This window comes from Talpa europaea, assembly GCF_964194135.1.
Source record: "Talpa europaea genome assembly, chromosome: 3".
Classification (NCBI taxonomy): Eukaryota; Metazoa; Chordata; class Mammalia; order Eulipotyphla; family Talpidae; genus Talpa; species Talpa europaea.
Window position 1 is genome coordinate 140881518 of NC_140069.1, and position 20936 is coordinate 140902453.

Here is a 20936-nt window from a genome sequence, read left to right on the forward strand (position 1 = left end):
AGGACCGTGAAAATGCCTGGAGATGCCCTCCCTGAACTGGAGAAGGAAACAAGAATTGACTTTGGCTGCCTGAGGAAGTTCATATTTAAGGGAGAACCGGTGAATGCTAAACAAAGACCATATAGGGCGATAAGAAAGATCTTAGGAATGTCACAAGGCTTAAGAATTCACCTTCTAGGTCACCTCAGGGGTAAATCTTACCCAATTCTTTTATCCAAGCTGCCCAGCTGTGCAATGACACATCAGGCCCCTTACCTGGGTTTATCTCCCGGTAATTGCCTACGCCATAGGCATCTACAATATTCTGGAAGCCAGCTGTGAATTTATTGGTCCTGTTAAATGTGGGAGGATCCGCTTTAGATTGCACTGCAGTCATGATGGGGACCACAGAGGAGCCACTGAGTTGCTGCAAAAGGAACACACACAAGGTAAAAAAGAGAGCCTCTTACTAAGAGTCAGAACATGGGTGAACTTGGGAAGAATTCTTGACTGCTGAGACCCATGATTTCATCTGTAAAAGTTAAAACCTTCCTAATACTTATCTAGTTTATCTGCAAGAATGTTCCTTCTGGCAATTTCCACTCTCCTGCTCCTGAAACACAGGTGTTACACCAAAGTTCTAGACCTTCTACTCCTCCCTCAAGAGCCCATCCCCTTTTCTAATTTCATCCCTCATCTTCCAAATGGCACTGACCCTACCCCCATTTCAATTCTTTTTTTTTTTTTAATGAAGTACCATTGTTTTACATCCTTGTTCATTTTTTCACAGTACAGGATTTCTCTCCTCAGGTGTGGTCACCGTAGCTCTCCCACCACCAAGCACCTGTAATTCTCCACCATGTGCAACTGCTCGACCCCCTCACCCCTTCCCACCCTTCCCCTCCCCCTGCATGCCTCAAATCTAGGTTCAGTTTTCCAGGGTTGGTCTTAATGTTGGTCTTGGTCTGACCCTTGGTTCGGTTTCTCTATATCCCACATTTAAATGACACCATCCGGCATTTCTTTCTCCTTCTGGCTTATTTCACTTAGCATAACCCCTTCCGGCTCCGTTCCAAATTTCAATTCTTTTTTAATTACCCGTCTAGACTTTGAAACTCTCATGCTTCAACAACCCCACATAATCTAGGAACCTAAAACTGAATTCATCAACTCAGCCCAAAGCCACGTCTTCCCTTGACTTCCCTGTTCCTTCAGAGTTCTCTAGATTCCTGGAGCCTTGGAACCATCAACATGTCACTTATGCTCCAATCAATCCCAAATCTTGCTGTGGTCCCTTTTAATTTTTTTTTTAAAGATTTATTTATGCAGACAAGAGCTGGGGTACAGGCCAGAGATTGGGGGGGGGGTAAGAGGATCCACCAGAGACAGAGTGGGGAACAGAACAGGCAGACTGAGTGAAATACACTGCTGAGGGGAGCAGTGGGCGAGTCAGGAGAGGTCTGCTGCACCATGTGGGTTTTTCCCTGGCTGGCCGGGGATCAAAATTGTGCTGCAGAGGCTGTGGATTGCTTCATAGTGCGGTGCTTAACCTCTTGCGCCACCAGGGAGGCCCCTGGTCCCTTTTAAAATCCATCCCACATTCCCACTCCTACAGGTACCACCTCCACCCAAGTCTCACCATCTTGCTGCAGTCTCTTTCCCTTCCATTTCTACTGCCTAATCTTTCTTTTAACAAAACAAACAAAGAGTACAACTTTGGTCATGTTACCTTCCTACTCAAAAATTTTCAAAGGTTTCCTGTTTGTTAGAGAATGAAATCAAGGCTCTTTAGTCTAATAAGCCAGACTCCACTGCAATATTGACTTAATCCTCCAGTCACATCTTCAACCCCCACTTCTCTCCATGGAAACCAGCCACCTCCACACCAGACATTTCTCTTCTTCACTTACCCAAGACTAGCAACTCTCCAGGCTCACCCCTGAGACCTTCTGGTCACTTCACACTCCAACAGCAGTTAATGTCTGCACGCTTGGGGCTAGCACCAGCTAAATGGGTGTTCATGGTCCTGAACGCTTTGTGGCATCAATTCTCCTCACACTGTCATGAAGTAGGGGTCACCACAAGCCCCACTTTACAGGTGAGGAAACAAAGGCCCAGAGAGGTCAAGTCACTTCCCAAGGTCACACAGCAAGTGGAGGAATTCCTTATTAGAGGTCTTTCATGCGTGTGCCTCCTGTGGGCAAGAACTGTGACTCTCTTTTCTTTTTACCTGCCCCCAGCAGCTGACGTACTGCCTGACATAAGTTGTTTTTTTTTTTTTTAAAGATTTATTTATTTATTTATTTATTTATAGAAGCACTGGGTACAGTCAGAAGCACGGGAGGGTGAGAGAATTCACCAGAGCCAGAGCGGGGAGCAGAGCAGGCAGACTGATGAAGAAATACACTGCTGAGGGGAGCAGCGGGCGGCAGGAGAGGTCTGCGCGCCATGTGGGACCCTCGCCCAGTGGCCGGGGATCGAACCGGCGCTGCAGAGGCTGCGGGCAGCTTCGCAACCCAGCGCTCAACCGCTGCACCAGCAGGGGAGGCCCCTGACATAAGTATTTTTTTGCTTACTGTGATGATTTTGATAGCTCTCCCCTTGACGTTTCCTCTTTATCTCCTACCCATTCAGGCTCATCTACTGCTATCTGGGGAAGAACATCGGTTATGTCAGAGGACTGAAGAAACCGTGGGCATAGCCCTAAGGAGGCCGGCGGGTGTCTGGCTCCTTCCCGCTACATGGATACTGTGCCATCAAAGCCCAGAGTGAGGACCCCGCCTGATGGCCCCGCAGCCGTCTCCACACTGCAGAGAAGGGTCACGTGAGGATCATGGGAACAAAGCCACAGCCCTTGCCGGCTCTGTAGCTCTTCAGGCACAGCCCAGCAGCCTCTCCCATTTTTTGACCCGGCTACTCCCTCTCTCCAGCCCCTGAACTCCAGGTGGCCCCTCCTCACCTTTCTTCACCTGCTCACTGACGGATCTTCATGGTTCAGCCCTGGAATCACTTCCTCCCAGAAGCCCTCCCCAGTCTGGAGGAAAGGTTCTCTTTAAGTGCCCCGTTGAGGTGGCTGCTGGGTCATACTCTAATTAGGGTATGTGGGTTAAAAGGGCAATTCCTGGATTTAAATCCTGCCTCTTGACTGCAGGCTGTGGCCAAGTTACTTCTCTCTGCGGCCAGTCTCCTCACCTGTACAGAGAGGATCAAGATAGCTGCTGCCTCCCAGCCACTCCCACCTCAAGGGCTTCACCTCCAGGCCTTCAGCCCAAGAGCTTTTCCTCCCTCCAACCCCTCAATCTTCCCAAGACATTTTGGGAAGTCTCTTCCAAGGCCCCCTATACCGAGGAGCCTTCTCAGACAACAGCCCTATCACAGCATTGCAAGACCTAACATCCCAAGTGTCGCCCTGACATCTTTCAGCCTCTCAGGAACTCCAAAGCCATGAGTTCCCGGCGCTCACCACCTCTGCCTCCCAGTTAGGTCTCCCTCGCCCAGAGCAGCCGCACCCTGCCCTGTCTTCAGCTTAATGGACGTCATTTCCCAGCCTCCCAGGGAAATTATTCAACAAGCTAATCACATCTGCCCATGGAAGCCAGGGACAGCCCCCTCCTGCCATCATGCTGTTTCCTACAAACATCATGGCATGTGGTACCCCCGCCCCCACCATCAGCTCTGAGCAAATGTGACTGATATATCACTGCCAATCTCATTAGGTATTGTGGGTTCACCCACCTTCTACCATCTAAGGTGAATGTTCCGTCTTCACCACTAAGATAGCATCAGAAGAAGCCCCACTCCCTACCCAGCCAGCTATGACCCTGTTCTACTTCCTGCCCGCCAGGCATCACCACATGACATCATGTTAGTTATGGACAAGTCTGTGTCCCTTTCCAGAAAGTCTATCAGGACAGGGCCTGCTCTGCTAGTGGATCCTTAGATGAGCTCCTGGTGCCCAGTGACACCTAGAGAGATGGATGGAGAGAGCTGTGAGAATTAAAATAGGCAGGTGCACACTTAGCACTGCGGCTGGCTCACAGTGGGCAATGCATGCATTTGGGCAACTGGTTACTGGTGCCTGGTTATGTGTCTCTCCAGCTAGACCATCAGGAGGCAAAGCACACTATCTGCAGGCACCGCTAGTCCGCGGACTGGCACATCCTCGTCTCTCTCTCACATTGAGGATCAAAGACACATCGAATGCTCGTTACACACCCAGAAGAAAAGGTGATTCAGGCTGGGCCCTCACACTGCCTTGAGGACTGAAGATACAAAGGCGACACTCCTACCAGGAGTTCATGTAGCTCGGGCCAACAGCCTGACCAGGCAGGGCGTGCCTCCCCTGGCCAACCTGCGCCCCGCCACTCACCGCGCCCTGCTCTAGGGACCTCTTGATGCGCGCGGCGTCAGCCACTGGGAACCAGATCTCAGCAATGATGCACTGCTGGGTGACATCGATGTTGCACATGTTCAGGATGTGGTAGACGGCCTTCATCTTCTGTACCTTAATGGCCCAGGAGTGCCAGTTGGCAGCCGCTTCTTGCAGGAGGCACTGACGGTGAGACTCCGTTTGTGTTATGACCTGGGCAAAAAACACACAGAAGAACCAGGAACATTCATGGGGAGGTTTGGCCATGTGGCAAAAATGATTCTTTGGCCAGAGCAGCTTCCCAGCCCTCTGCTATCTCCCTGGGCTGCAGCTCCACACTATGTACTTGACTCGCCCTCCTAGAGGGGAAAGCCCTTAAGCAAAGGTTGTATCTTCCCTTTCTTCTAAAGTCTTCACTGTACCATTGTTATGGGTTGAACTGTGTCCCCCAGAAGATAGGTCAAGTCATGAGACCCTAAATCCAGGACCTCTCCTGTCTCACCCACTGCTTCCCTCAGCAGTGTATTTCCATCGATCTGCCTGTTCTGTTTCCCGCTCTGACTCTGGTGAATCCTCTCTCTCTCTCTCTCTCTCTCTCTCTCTCTCTCTCTCACACACACACACACACACACACACACACACACACACACACACCCCTCTGGCCTATACCCCAGCTCTTGTGTGCATAAATAAATCTTTAAAAAATAAAAAAACTGTCAACATGACCTTGTTTGGAATGTGCAGAGGTGATCAAGTTAAGATGAGACTGCACTGGAGTAGGGGGAGACAGGGCTGTGGCCTCATAAGGAATGTGGACACTGAGGGACCAGGAACAAATGCCCACGTGATGATGGGAAGCAGAGATAGGCATTGACAGAGCAACGAACACCAAAATTGCCAACAAGTTCCGGAGCCAGGGAGATGGCTTGGTTTGGCCAGGCTGCTAGACCAAAGAGCAGAATCGGGGCTTATAAACAACAGAAACTTATTTCTCACAGCTCTAGAGGCTGGGAGTTTCCTGGCCAGCCCAGCCCCTCTTCTGTGTCAGAGACTTCAAATTCCAGCTTCACAGGGTGAAGCCTGCCCTGGGGCCTAATCCCTTTCAGGAAAGACCTGCCCAAATCACCTACTCAATTCCCAAAGGCCACACCTTCTTATACCATCACTTTGGGCATTGGGTTTTTGAGTAAGAATTTTGGTTGAGACACAAACATTCAGACCAAGGCAGCAAGGGGTCTTCCTGTGCCTTCGGGTGCCTCCCAAGGAGGGAACCTGCCTTTCAGACTTGGGGCCTCCAGAACGGTGAGAGAGAAAATCTCTGGTTTTGAAGCAACTCAGTTTGTGACACTTTATTAGAGCAGCCCCAGGAGGTAAATACACACATGAAAATGCTTTAAACACATGATCTTGTCAATAAATGACAAGTGGGTTAATGAATGAAGGGATGAAAAGACATTTGGCCCACAGAGAACCTGCTGAATGGAATGTCTGTCTGGTGATGATAACAATTAGGGTAAATCTTCAGTGAGCTTTACCTGTGGCTACCCATGTCATACAAATATAAGCAAAAGTGTAGTTTAATTTCTTTTCTATTTGCCTTGGGAAGTTTGCATAAAACCTATCACGGGATATTTGGTGGAAAGAATTTCCAGGGCAGTTCTTCAGGTAAACAAAGTGTCCTTGTTAAGTAACAACAGAAGAATAGTGAGGATTAAACATACTTTTCTGGAAAGGTAAAATTGTCTGTTAACTTTAGAGTTTTGAAACACACACACACACACATACACACACCCTAATTACTAAGCAGTTATTGAAAATCTGGAACAACAGCTTCTAAAAATTAAATTTAATTAAAATGAAATACATACAAATAAGGGGCCTCCTTGGTGGTGCAAGGGGTTAAGTCTCAGCACTATCAAGCTATCACCAGCCACTGATGCATGAGTTCGATCCCCCGCCAGGGAGCTCACACTCTTAGCACAGCAGACCTCTCCTGTCTCACCTGATGCTCACCTCAGCAGCTTACCTCAGTAGATCTACCTGTTCTGCTCCCCACTCTATTTCTGGTGAATCCTCTCACCCCCGTACCACTAGCCTACACCCCAGTCCTTATATGCACAAACAAATAAAAATAAATCTTCAAAATAAATGAAATACAAATAAAACTTCAGTCCCTTGGTTGCATGGGCCATGTTTCAAGCACTCAGTGACCACATGTGGCTCGTGGCTCTGGCATTGGGCTCACAGGGTAGGTGACACCTTCACCCCCACAAAAAGTTCTCTTGGACTGGTGAGGGAGATCTAGAATATACAATTTAGTGCAGGTCCAGCTGCTTTTAGGGACTACTTTCAAAGCTGCTGCGATGAGATGTGGTATATACGCACAATGGAATACCACTCAGCCATCAAAAAAGATAAACTCATGCCATGTGCAGCAACACAAATGGAGCTGGAAGGGATGAAGCTAAGTGAAATAAGGCGGAAGGAGAAAGACAAACACCGAATGGTGTCACTGATATGTGTAAGATAGAGAAAAGAAACTAAGAGTTCGAGAAAGACTAGCTTAAAAACTAACCCTTGAGGGCCTCCCCTGGTGGCGCAGCATTTGAGCGCTAGGCTGTGAAGCTGCCCGCAGCCTCAGCAGCGTCGTTTCGATCGTTTCGATCGCTGGCGAGGGTCCCACAAGGCGCGCAGACCTCTCCTGCCGCGCCCGCTTCTCCCCTCAGCAGTGTACTTCATCAGTCTGCCTGCTCTGCTCTCCCCTCTGGCTCTGGTGAATTCTCTCACCCTCCCGCGCTTCTGACTGTACCCAGTGCTTGTATAAATAAATAAATCAATCTTTAAAAAAAAACAAAAAACTAACCCTTGATAGCTGACTCAGAACTGAAGCCCCAAGCAAGGAGGAGGAGTAAGAATCAAGAAGGAAGGAAGCACCATGGGTTTGGTGGTGGGTGTACTACGTTGGTAAAACCTGATAAGGTATCCAAATATGCCCTCAATTAAAAATAAATGAATAAATACTTTTTTAAATTGATAAAATAAAGTTTCATATAAGGAGGTAAACAAGCTGCTGTGACAGACAAAAGCATTCTGGTAAGTGCTGGGTGCAACCCCAGGACAGGTGATTACAGACTTGACGAGCGCATGTGAACTTGGGTATGTTGACTGTGATGATGAGTCTAGAGTCACTATTTTTAGAGATTCATTGGTGGGTGCAAAGAACCAGGCAATTCAATGGAAAAAGAAATGGTCAAACTGGTTGGTCAGCTGTTGACTATTTAATTGGTTGCAGATGCAGCCTCCCAGGGCTGGGGTGGCTGCCCAAGGCTGACTAGGGCTGGGGCCCATTCTCTGCCTTGCAGAATCGCCATCTCCAGCTTGTTGAATTGCTTCTAATTATGAAATGTTGTTCAGCAGCGGTGGACCATGCCTTCCAGCCAGCCTTTGAGCAAGGGCCCTGGGGTCAGGGCTTGTATATGCAAAGAACAGAGGAAGCCCATCTGTAGAGCCTCCCTCGACACCCCAAGGGACACCCCACTCACGGTGATTAAATCTTCCAGCCTCGTGTTGACACCAGCGAGCATCTCTCTGCGCTCCGCCGCAGGCTCTGGGCAGGGGTAGATGGTGGCTCGAAACCTGTGTTCAACACATTGCGAGGACATGTGGGTGGTTGCTGAGAAACCTGCTGCACCTCCACATGTGCTGAGCCACCCTCTGCGGGCTCCAGACACCTTTCCTAGAATTCCTAGAATCAGCATCTCCTTGGCAGTCAGAAAGAGTCCCAGTTCCAAGGATCCCCAATGCGTCATTTGCAGTATTTGAATTAAGCTGTGCTTCTAGAAAATGAATGAGCTTCATGCAGACCATGAAACCTGGGCATTGTATATAAGTAAGACTATAGGCTTGATTAGTCTCTTCTTCCCCCAGTGTGTTCTTGTCCTCTTTACTGAGTAGTTTCTCCTTCTGAAGGACCAGCGAGAGAGGATTCCATGAAATAAGAAACAATTTAGCATGTAGCTTGCCTGCTCTTTAGCAGCTGAGCAGGAATACACTGAAGTAGTTAAAATGTCTACTTCAGTTACCTTTAAATGCTGCTTATTCAAGTTCTCTCTGTTCCTGTTTCCACAGCTATTAAAAGACAATTTCATTTTTAACACTCTTCTCAAGGATGGGAAAGTTATTCTAAAACCCTAAAGAACCTCAAAGAAGCCCCCCCGGGTGTATTCTGCACTGCCTGCGACTGACCCAAATCAGCCCTGCAGAGGTATCTGTCTCTCTTACCCATCGCAAATCTTCTTGATTTTCTGTCTGAGCTGCTCCCCTTGATAAAATATGATAAATATATTCTTTTTAATTTCTTCTTTCTGGAAAATCAGAACAAGTAAAAAAAATAGTAATTTTTCTTTCAGGTTAGAATCATAGAGATGTAAAGTCTTGGTTTTACAACATTTTATCATTTTTAAAAATGATCAATTTAACATTGGAAAACTTGGAGTCATCTCAGTTGATCTAAGCTCAGGGGGCAAATGTGGCCTGAAAGCCACAGTCTCGCTATGTGCTACACTAGCTGAACCACAGCTGGACCCCGTATTCCACAGAACGCTCTAGGCTTAAACCAGCATCCAGAAGAGGGGACCAGGACTCACAAGGCTGAAGATGAAATCAGCTGACCCAGCTCATCAGCATAAACTTGAACGCAACACCCACACTTCAGGGGTGAGTGGGTGTTTGATATTTAACAAAGACAGGCCCTGTCTAATGTTTAACTCACTCAGTCATTATAGGCCAAAAGAACACTGATTAAAAAACATCCCCTACTGCAAGATTGCATGTATAAAACTCCCCTAAACAAATAAACACTGATTAAGGTGCTTTTTCCAGTCCAAGTTTGACAAGTCATGAGGAGACTCTATCTACCATAAGCATATATGCAAATGTTCCACTTTTACCGTAGCAAGTAATGGGTCGTTTTATTGGAATTTAGCTTGGAGTGGGCAGCAAAGGTAGTTATGAAATCCATTGTTGGAAAAGTTACACCATAGTCACGCTGGCCATTTGTCAGGGCACACTAAGAATCTCAGGAACACCCACACCCTTTAAGCGAGCAATCGTGTTTTCTTGAATTCAAATCATAGAGGAAATCGAAAAGAAAAGAAAAGAAATAACATGCCTGAAGGTACTCATCACGATGTCTATATTCTGGAAAGAACTGAAAATAATGTGTTCAAAAATAGTTAATGTCAACTGAATGGAAATATTAGGCATTGATTGAAAGTAATAAGAAGGGCCTCCCTGGCAGCACAGCAAGTTGAACGCCGCGCTGTGAAGCTGTCCGCAGCCTCTACGGCGCCAGTTCAATTCCTGGCCGGCTGGCGAGGGTCCCACATGGCGCAGCAGACCTCTCCTGTCCCTCCGCTGCTCCCCTCAGCAATGTGTTTCAGTCCTTCTGCCTGTTCTGCTCCCCGCTCTGTCTCTGGTGAATCCTCTCACTCTCCCACGCATCTGGCCTGTACCCCAGTGCTTGTATAAAAAAATAAATAAATCTTTAAAAAAAGAGAAAGTAATACAGAAGTAAGCCTTCCCAGATGCTTACTTTAGAAATACTCTCCTACCACCCTGGCTATTACATGTCAAAACATGATTATGAAAACGGGTGATTCAATGTCAAGGTTTAAAATAATATTCAAGGACACACCATAATACAGGGAGAAACTTACAGTACCTAAAAGGAAGGCTGAAAAGATTGCCATGGTATTAGTATAACCATATGAAATTATACCTGCTGGTGGCAAAGAATTACAGAAGAACGGTACAAGAGAAAAATAAAAATAGAGACACTCAAGTGTTTATTTAATGAGCATGCTTCTATTTTAAATTTGACTATGAAATTGTGTTCCTTGAAATAAAACTTAAAATTAGCATGTTAGGCTCTATTCTAGAACAAAATTATGAGTCTTTTAGAAATAAGCCTAGCTTCTTGGCATCGAAATGTAAGTGAATTTAAATGCTAACCAGAAGGGTGCCAGAACAAAACCCTCCAGAACTACAAAGGTGGTGTTTGAGGTATGGCCCCCCAGCAGAATCTGCATTTTAACAAGACCCTGGGTCACCCATTTTAACAAGACCCTGGGTCACCCCAGTTTCGTGAGCACACTGAAGCACCACTGACCTAAATCAGGTCTTAGTTCTTTGCTTGGGTAGCACTAGCACAACTCAGTTTCTAGAAACCAGGGCAGTGAAGATCCTTGAAGGAGTGAACACTCATGTGGTATTAAAAAGAATCAGTCCTTGAACAGACCTTTAAAGGTAATTTTACTGGCTTCCCTGGTAGTGCAAGGGGTTAAGACATAGCACTATGAAGCTATCCGCAGCCTCTGCAGCATGAGTTCGATCCCCAGCCAGGGAGAAACCCACATGGCACAGCAGACCTCTTCTGTCTTGCCCGCTGCTCCCCTCAGCAGTATACTTCTGTCGATCTGCCTGTTCTGTTCCCCACTCTGTCTCTGTTGAATCCTCTCACCACCACCCCCATCTCTGGCCTGTACCCCAACTCTTGTATGCATAATAAAAAATAATAATAAAGGTAATTTTAAAAAAAGAAAGGAAATGAGAAAAGAAAGGAGAAAGAGAGGACCTAGACAGTAGCTTCATAGAACCAGATTGAAAACTTGAGAGACTGAAACTCCTCTGGTGAGGAGCACAAGAAACTGAACAGAAGCTTTCTATGGCCCGAGACACCCACCGTGACGGGGTCCTCCAGAACCGTGTCCATCTCGCTGAACTTCAAGTAGATGTTCCCTCGGCAAACTCGCCACAGCAGCCTCTCGAAGGAAGCCATCCTCTCCCTGTTTATCACACCAGTTGTGAACCTGGGCAGACAGGAAAGTCGAGGCAACTGAGGTGCAGGAAGAAGATGAGGATCTGACTCCGCTCTACCCAGCAGGGGTCACCAAGCCATGCCACATCCTAGTCCCAGCTTACCCGGAGGAGCCCCTGGTGACTTCTTGTTTCCTTTGCCATACTGAGGCGTCCTTAATCACCTCAACACTGTGTGTTCACTTACGGAATTAAATATATGCTAGACCATTCGTTAATGCATTGCAGCTAAAAGCAAATGGGCAAAACATTCAACAATGGTCTCTCTGCGTTTTTACAAATAAAGTACTAAGGGCCTCCCTGGTGGTGCAAGGGGTTAAGACACAAACTATGAAGCTAGCTGCAGCCTCTGCAGCATGAGTTCGATCCCCGGCCAGGGAGATTTCCACATGGTGCGTCCGCTGCTCCCCTCAGCAGTGTACTTCTGTCAATCTGCCTACTCTGTTCCCCACTCTGTCTCTGGTGAATCCTCTCACCCTGCCACACACCTTTGGACTGTACCCCAGTTCTTGTATACATAAACAATCTTTAAAAAAAAAAAACAAATAAAGTACTAAAACTGAAACCTACACATTAATTTCTACACATCTCTACTTTTACTATCACCCAGTAGCTAGATCATTGCTAAGACAAATTTTTCATATTAACCTTAAAATGGTTACATTCATTAGTCTGGGACTAAATGTACATTGAGTCTCTGTTCGCTTTGATCCAATATTTTCAATATGCCTTTTTTTCTTCCCATCTCAAATTCAATGTCTATTGCCTCAAAAATAGCCCATTTATCACATAACAAACTAGCACTGCAAAACTCAACACTTACATCAATTTTGCCTGAACACTGAATGAAATCCCACCGCTTTGAATCACCACACCTTTGGGTGGGCATTATCACGTTCTACCAGCCCTACTTGTGGTTGACATGATGGTATAAACCACCTCTCTTCTACACACATTTCAAACTCCAAATCTATTCTACTAGCAAAGCAGTCTTTCAAAGAGAAGGAAAGACATCTACCCCACAGCCTTATTCCAAAGCCAGGGATCAACTGAGAAAACCCATCTGAATGATTCTCCCATCTTTCCCAGTGGGGACAAGCATGGCATGGACAGTGTCTCCACTGCCAAGAGGGTAACACCACCTCCAACCCAACCAATCGCTAAATACACTAGGGTTCTACGTGTGGGGGCCTGGAAATTGTCCTCATTCCAGTGACGTGTGCTCACTCACTCACTTGAGTGCCCAGGGAGATCCAGCACACACACTGAGCCATCTGCAAGTAATTTCAGAACACGGAGTTACACTCACCCCAGCTTTCCAGACATGTACGCGGGCATCGCTCTCAACTCCAGGAGACCAGAAGTGTCTTCAGTAAAGAAGTCATCAGTCAAGTTGGTCTCCTTCTGAAAACCAGAGGACCACTACTTTCATTCAAATGTATTAAGGCAGGGCCTCCCTGGTGGTGCAAGGAATTAAGTCTCAGCACTAAGAAGCTATCTGCAGCCACTTGGCACGAGTTCAATCCCCAGCCAGGGAGCTGACCCACATGGTGCAGCAGACCTCTCCTTTCTTGCCCACTGCTCCCCTCAGCAGTGCATTTCAGTCAATCCACCTGTTCTGTTCCCCACTCTGTCTCTGGTGAATCCTCTCACCACCCCCTACCTCTGGCCTACACCCCCCTCTTGTATGCAATAATAAATAAAATAAATGTACTGAGGCTTTCTTAAAAGCACCCACACCTCAAGGTTTTGTCTGTAAACACTTTAATTTTCAGTCCTTAACTGTGAAACTTTCTACTTTCCACAAGAGTTTATAGTATTCAAAAATTAGAGTCCCCTTGCCAAATCAAAAATCTTCCCCAGACTTTCCTATCAAAACCCCAAACCTGCCCAACTAGCTGCTCTGCTTCCTTCTCACTTCCTCTCTCACCTGGTGACTTGAGGCACCTCCTTCTTCACGGCACCATCAAGTTTTTGCCTTCAATTCAGCCAGCACTAGTTATTTCCCCAGACTCCCCTCTCGCCAAGGGATTAGCCCCGGGACAGACACAGAGTGATTAACCCATATTCCAAACCAGTCAGTTTTCCTAATGGAAATCTGAGGCTCTGGGAGGAGAGCCCTTTCATAGCATTCCAGTAATGACCTCAAAGAAGTCCTGGGTCTTCTTCAGGAGATGTTTGAGTTCAGTCAGTTCTAGGAAGCTTTTCTTCAAGGCCTGCTGGTTCTGGTTAGCTTCCTGTAACTCTCCTTCCAGTTTTTCTAGAACAGTCTACACAGGCAGGGAAAAGAGGTAAGTTGGGCAAGAAACACTATGACATTTCCTAGATATTAGCCACATCGGGTAATTAAATATTAGTTAAAAATCCAAAATATATGAAGGACCTGTGGTTATATAAACATAGAGCTGATAAGAATAAAGTCTGAAAACAAAAAAGTTAAGGTAGTTTTTGGTGAGGTGGCAGACTACTGGCAGATTTTTTTTTTTCTGATTACTGTTTCCCCTGGGATTGTTATGGAAGGCTCTTTAGAAACACTAGAAGGCAAGGACCAGCAGTCAATTGTCCACTCAAGTTAGAAGGATTTTCCTTTCCAGGAATGAGGAATGTTCAACTGTTGAATCGAGCAATCAATCCCTGTGATCCACAGTAAGGCAAATGGTATTCTCATCATCTCATGTGGTTTTAATTTTCTTTATAATAAATAATAACCAGAAGGAAATCCTGAGTTCAGACTGCCGGCACTCACTTGACTGTCCCTTAGCTAACGAGTTATCTCTACAAATGTATGAGAGTATAGAATTTCAAACCAAATAGTCAGCCGATTCTAAACTCATTTGGATGAATTGATTTTTTAAGGTCATCTCTGTCATAGATAAACAACTCAATTTGGAAACAAAAATACATATTGTCTGTTTAACAAACACAAGAATGTCTCCATGCTTATTAAGTTTCAATGTAATATCAAAGAAGAATATCCACAATTATTTGAAAAGGTTATGAAAATACCCTTCCCTTTTCCAACTCCATTTCTGTGCAAGACTGAATTATCTCTACCTGCTTCAAAAGAACAACACGGTTAGAGCAATTCAAAGCAGAAGCAGATGTGAGAAGCCAGTCTCCTATTAAGCTATGCATTTAAGAAATTTGCAAATAATATATATCTCACTCAAGTTTTTGTCTGGGAAAATACAGTTATTTTTCATTTTAAAAATGTTAACATGTAGGGCCTCCCTGGTGGCACAGGGGTTGGAGTTTCAGAGCTGTCAAGCTATCACCAGCCACTGTGGCATGAGTTCAAATCCGGACAGGGAGCTACCCACATGGCACAGCAGACCTCTCCTGTCTCGCCTGCTGCTCCCCTCAGCAGTGTATTTCAGTAGATCCCCCTGTTCGGCTCCCCACTCTCTCTCTGCTGAATCCTCTCACCCTCAGCACTTGTGACCTACACCCCAGTTCTTGTATGTATAAAAAAATAAAAATAAATCTTATAAAAATGTTAACATGTAATGACATATTGTTACTTAAATGAATTAATAAATATTTTACAAGTTTTTTTTTCTGTTTTAGACCCTATTGTCATTAATATCATTGAATAATATCCACATTGATAAAGCTCCTTGGGACTCTCGATCATGTTTTAGAGTGTAAAGGTAACAGAGGTTAAGAGGCCTGAGAATTACTGAATTGGAGGCTAAATGATGAAAATGTAATCCTGCTCCCAAGACCCACAAGTATTCTAAGAAATGGGGTTCGTGTACCTTGGCATGTCAGAGAAGGCTTTAGTGACCAGGTGGGAATTAAACCGCATGGGGAGGTGTGGACAGATTTGAGAAGTAGGGCAGGGGGGCGGGGGATGCGGAACCCGGGAAAGGAACCTTGACTCCCAGCAGGAGCCACAGCATGAACAAGAGCTTAGAGGAGAGAAAGGCACAGGAAGAGAGCAAAGAGCAAGAACGGGATCAGCCCGCAGAGAGAGGTCGGGCCAGGAGAGCAGGTTTTGAAAGCCAGGTGGGGCCAGACATAGGTGACAAGGGAACATCCCACTTTCTTGAGCCAGGAAGTGGCAAGATGTAGCAACCACAGGACAGAAATGAAGCTGGTGGGCGGAGGCAGGATGGGTAGAAATGGTGAAGGAGAAAGTTGGAAAACCCAGAAAACTTCTGCCGAAGCTCAGAAATAAGATCAGGGCAAAAGCTGAATCCACAGGAACAGGTGGAGGTGGTGGTGAGGCCGGGGCGGGGTGATTCACCGGACGGGGATTCCACGGGGACAGGACTGAAACTGGAGCTGACTTGATAGAGACTGATTCATTCTGGTTATAAACTTCCTCGCAAAATATCTAGGTTTTAATGTGACAACATCCAGAATAGTTTCGAGGGGAGTTGGCAGTAGCTCTGTTAGAGTAGCTCGATTTAGAGTACTGATAACTTCAAAAATTTTCAAGAATGTTCAATTATCTTAAAAGAAAAAAAGCAGGTAGAGATAAATCCAGCCCAGGAAGTCCTCCAAGCTCCTCCCTCAAGAGCCCTTTCTTCTATGACCATGAGAGGCTCCAGTTCTTCCCCAGGCTCTACAGGGCTTCTTGTGACCTAGCCCTCCCTGCCCTTTGACCTCCTCTCTCACCACCTCACCCCTCATTTGCACCACCTGCTCTAGAAGCTTCCGCAGGCATGGCCATGTTTCATTTCATGCCTGAGCATGGCAGGTGCTCAATGTTTTCTAAGAGGAAGCACAGAGACAAGAAGGAAGGGCGGAGGACCCCCACCAGCCATAACGTCCTTGGCTGAGGGGAACTGCTGTCTCTCACAGCTGATCTCAGGAGCCAGTATGGAGACAGACCTCAAGCTAGAATGGACTCCCTGCCGCCAACAGATAACTTGAAATCATCACATTGGATCCAGCAACTCTGCTTCTGGGTATTTATCCAAGGCAACAAATCACTGCCTTGAAAAGACAGCTGCGCCCCGTGTTCACTGCAGCATTGTTCACAGTAGCCAAGACCAGCGCACAACTTACAGTCCATTGATGGGTGACTGGGCAAAGAGGTGGTATCTAGCCATAATGGAATATTATTGAGCCCTGAAAAAGAAGGAACTCTACCATGGGCCTCAGCAGGGAGGCACCTCGAGGGCATTATGCCAAGTGGGATGAGTCAGACTGAGAAAGACAATCGAATGTGGTCTCACCCACATGTGGAATCTTAAGAAAAATCAAAACTGAGTTCATAGATAAAGAGGACAGAGATGCTGGTGGCGGCCAGAGGTGGGGTGTTGTCGATGAGTGAAGGTGGTCATGGCTACAAACTTCCCTTACAAGATAAATAAGCCCTGGTGTGCGGCCTGAGGAGGGGGGAGGGCAAGAGGGAGGAGGGTGCCAGGCAGGCGGGCAGGCAGGCATGAAGCTGTTTAAAAAATATATTCTTTCAATAGCTTTCGATAGCTTTAATGACCGAAAGAAATTGTTCTCATTAATTTTAAGAAAATAACTGTTCTTTATATACATGCAGAGGTTCACTCAAGAAAAAAAAATAAAAAATAAAAAATAAAAATATATATATATATATTCTTTGTGGAATATCAAGCCAGTTCAGAGGCACCATATCGACAAGACTTCCATGCCTGTGAGAAACTTGTGCCCAGGGGAAACCGCTCTTGAAAGTGGGGCGAGCTTCCCCACTTTGGAATAAGAGCTCTCTCCTGGCTCACGAGGAAGGACTCCAAAAACCACGCAAGGGGAATCTCCTGGGGGTGCATCACTGCAAAGTGAGACACTGATGCCTGCACTCCACCCCACCCCCAGCAGGACCCATGAGAGGCATGCAGCCTGCCCACAAATCCAGGCTTTGCGACCATCCTTTTGCAAAGTAGAGAAAAACCTACCTCCAGGCTAATCATTTCCCGTGGGAGAGGAGTCACTGGGTACTTCTCAGGCAACTGAACCACAATCTCATTTTGCATCTCATTTTCCAGAAAACCTGAGGATGAAACCCCAGCAGAGAGCTCAGGTCATGGTCTTTCTCTTACCCAAAAAATGGAGTCAGCTAAGCACCCTGAACTGCGCCCCCTCCCTGGGCCTGTCCTCATACCTGGCTCCCATCTCTGGCCCCCTACTAGGCCCATCCTGCCAGCTCTTTATCCTCCCACACACCAGCTCACATTAGACAGTGCGCAGAAAACCCACTTACGGAGGATTCTCTCCAGCGACTCACACCTTCTGACTTCATTCACAAACTTCCTTTGGAAGCTGTTCACGTTCACATTTAACTAGCGCAGGGGAAAGAATGACAACACACGTTAGACGCCACAGCTGCCAACATGGTCTCTTAGGTCATTTAATTATTTTTTAAGTAGAGAATGTTACTGGCGTTGCCTTAGGAATACATTATGTCCATGCACAAGACAGGTGGGTTAGAGGCAACACACACCACAATGTCCTTACCCTCAGTCCCACAAAGGCCTCGGCTCTGGCTGTCTTGCATTTCTAGGAGAATCACAGCTCCCCACCACCACCCCCAAGGTTTCCTTCCTTTCGTAGCTGCATTGGTTATCCAAGCGAGCCTCGGAATCCTCAGTGGAGCCATGAGCAGGAAAGGACTTTGAAAACCAGTTTCGTGCGATGCATTACGGTCATCAAACAAATTCAGTGCCTTTCTGTTGGTGACCCTCAGGTCAGCCCCCAAAAATGTTCCCAGGGACACCCCTATGTCAGGCACTGTGCCAGGAACTAGGGATGCAAAGAATAAGACAAGATCTTTCTCGGCAGCAGTTTCATTTTGACTTTGAGTTTGGTGAGAAACTCAAATCCAATTTTCCATATTGGATCCCAAAGAACTTGGTGAGGAGCTCAATCATTGCTGGGAGGTAATACACTGATATAACACTCAAGGCCATCTAACCCTGAGATGTCACCCCAGGGATGAGTCAAGAGGAGGAGATCTCTGTGCCCAGAACAACGGTTGATGACCCATGTGTCCTTTGGATATTCCCAAACGCTACCCAGGAAGCACAATGCAATGCAGTCTAGTGCCCCAATACAATGGCACCTACAGGTCCATCTTGCAACATGTAGCACAGCGTTCCTATAGAGGCTACACATGCAGGAAGGGAGAATATGTTTGCAAATCACTTGCCCAAGGTCATAGCAAATTCTACCCAGAAGGACTTGCAGCACAGACCCCATGCAGCCTGGCTTAAGGCTCTCCCCACACATCACTGTTCACTATCAAGCAGTGGAGACACATGCTCCACCCAGACCCCTCTGCTCGCCATCAAATGCGGTACTTACATCTTTGAACTGAACCAGCCCAAGCTCTCCGAGCTCAGCGACACAGCAGTAAGCAGCTTCCACCTGGAGAAACAGCTGTGACAAACACATCTCCTCGCTTCGAAACACGGACGCCATCTTGACAGAGCCTTGGGCTACAGAAGGAAAAGACATCTGAGCCAGCAAAGATGCAGAACCCTTAGCGTGGAATTTTTTTTTAGCTGCATTAAAGTCCAACACAAATCCAACAAGAATCACTCCTAATTTTAAAAACATATGACCAAAGAAAGACAACACTTTCCATGACCTATTTGATAAGCAAAAGATTAAAAACTATGATTAAAGACTCATACTGTGAAGGGTCTAGGAAGCGAGAATTTTCACCTAGTCGTGGGGAAGGAAATAGTTGAAGTGTACATTTCTACAGTGTTTTGGAGAGTAGTTTGTCACTATCTATCACACTTTATATTACTCATACCGGGACCCAGATTTTCACTCTATTTTTGCAAACTTGGAGGTGTATGAAGAAAACAGATGCCCTGGGATGTTGCTAACACACATTTGCATTTCTAGGAGAATCAGTTCCCCACCACCACCAAGGTCTCCTGCCTTTCGCAGTGGCCTTGGTTATCCAATGCAGTATTTGTAATAAAGGAATCTTTTAGTTGCATTAAAGTCCAACAGGAAACAAATCCAACAAGACTCACTCCTGATTTAAAAAAATATATGAACACACGAACCCTGAGCGGGCGGGGGACAGTAAAGCCATCTGCACGTCCTCTATGTGGGAAAAGGGTCAGCATCTAGAACGCCTATCAAAGAACCCCCCAGATTCCCCAAGACTGCCCAGCCAAATCGCTTCCCCCCTCCAGAGTAGGCCCCTTCCCTGCATTTCATTTTAAAGTGCATGAAGCGTCACTATCCGCCAGACAACAGATTCACCCTCCTCTGTTTTCATCAGCCCTTCGTCCCAGTTTCCCTCAGGATCATGTCTAAAATCCTAGACTGGCCGGGCCTGCCTCTCCCTGCCGCCGTCTCTGCTCAGCTGCTCTCCAAATCGGGCAAGTTCCCCTGGAGACCAGCTGCCTCAGGAACCTCTGTGGGAGGTTCCCCTAAATCTGGAACCTCAAGACCTTCCACCTGCATCCCCAGCACCCGTGCAATTCTGCCATTTGAGTTTCGGCTCTAGGGTCCTGTTCCCCAAAGTCTCCGGCCCATCCCCAACACCCCAGTGAACTCAGAGCGCCCCCCGCCCCCCGACCCCCCAAAGGCTCCCTGGACGCAAATCACCTGCAGCCAGTGTCTGTGTCCCCTCCTGGCCAGGACAACCCTCGAGCTGGGCCCGTCCTGTTTCTCCTCCACTCCCCTGTCCAGCTCCGGCGCAAGCGGGTGCTCAGCGTCTATTTCCCCATTTACTTACTAACGGGGGGGGGGGGGGTCCCTCCCTCCAGAAAAGCTGCTACAGTTTTGCTTGAAGCCGAACTGCCTTCTCACGCCGCCCTTTCTGCTCAGTGAGACTAAGTTCGCCTGGACCCGGGACAAGCGTCCCCAGACCCTTCCTACCGGCTCCGTCCAGCCGTCCCGGGGGGCGCGGGGCCGGGGCGCGCCTGTGGGGGGTCCTTCCTCCGCGGGGCCGGGCGGGGCCGGGGCGCAGCCCTGAGCGCGGCCGGCGGGCGAGCGGCGGGGCCGGGACTCGGCGGCGCGCGCGGCCCCTCCTGGCGGCTTCCCCTCCGCGGGCGCCCGCCGGGCCCGGAGGCGGCTCTGTTGTATCAACACCGGCCCGCCCGGGGTGAGGACGAACTTGCCCCGCCGGCCGGCCCGGCCCAAGCCCCCTCCCTCCCTCCCCGCCCCACCTGGGCCCAAGCCGCGACCTTGGGGCGCCCCCGCGAGCGGCGACTCTCTCCTCCCAGGACGGCAGCTCCCCTCCCGCCCCCCGGGAGCGCCCAGGGCTGGGGACGGGGTGTCTGGAGGCCTAGAAGGAGACGAGCGTCCACCGGGTCCGAAACACAGCCAAGCGCACCTCGTTTTCATCGTAAAATGAAAATCGTTTTGGAAAAGCAAAGCAAAGCACGCGCACACATCAGTCACCTTCCAAAGCACCTCACTTTCAGGAAAGAAACAGCTGGGGCTTTCCAAATGCCCAGTGGCTAAAATGCAGCCGGCTTTTACGCGCCAGGGAAAAAGCGCCCGGGCAGGGGTGCAGACCCTCCCTGGCGGGCTGACCCAGGGGCGCCAGCAGGAGCCAGGCGGGCAGGTGGGTTCCTCTGGCCCCTGCGCTGCTCTGCAGGGGCCTCTGACCTCACCCGAGAGAGTCTGGTGATCCCCACATGCACCCAGCCGGGGTGCCTGTAAAACAGAGCGGATGTGGAGGGTGCTTTGTGCTGTTGTTGTTGTTGTTATTATCACTTGCTTATTATGAAAAATTAGATCTTATTGGCCAAAGCTTGGC

General features: G+C 47.8%; 1 protein-coding gene across 1 annotated transcript in view; it reads right to left on the reverse strand.

Moving 5' to 3' along the window:
• The window catches only part of ATP6V0A4 (ATPase H+ transporting V0 subunit a4), a gene marked incomplete at both ends in the record, with an annotated part of 44906 nt that extends 26281 nt beyond the window's left edge, over nt 1-18625 (reverse strand). Inside the window, 10 exons of the mRNA XM_084230489.1 lie at nt 256-406; nt 4349-4561; nt 7891-7984; nt 8630-8712; nt 11091-11217; nt 12534-12628; nt 13369-13494; nt 17104-17198; nt 17409-17487; nt 18509-18625. Coding sequence (XP_084086615.1) covers nt 256-406; nt 4349-4561; nt 7891-7984; nt 8630-8712; nt 11091-11217; nt 12534-12628; nt 13369-13494; nt 17104-17198; nt 17409-17487; nt 18509-18625 — 1180 coding nt within the window. The remainder of the gene's footprint in view (nt 1-255; nt 407-4348; nt 4562-7890; nt 7985-8629; nt 8713-11090; nt 11218-12533; nt 12629-13368; nt 13495-17103; nt 17199-17408; nt 17488-18508) is intronic.
• Nucleotides 18626-20936: the final 2311 nt, after the last annotated feature.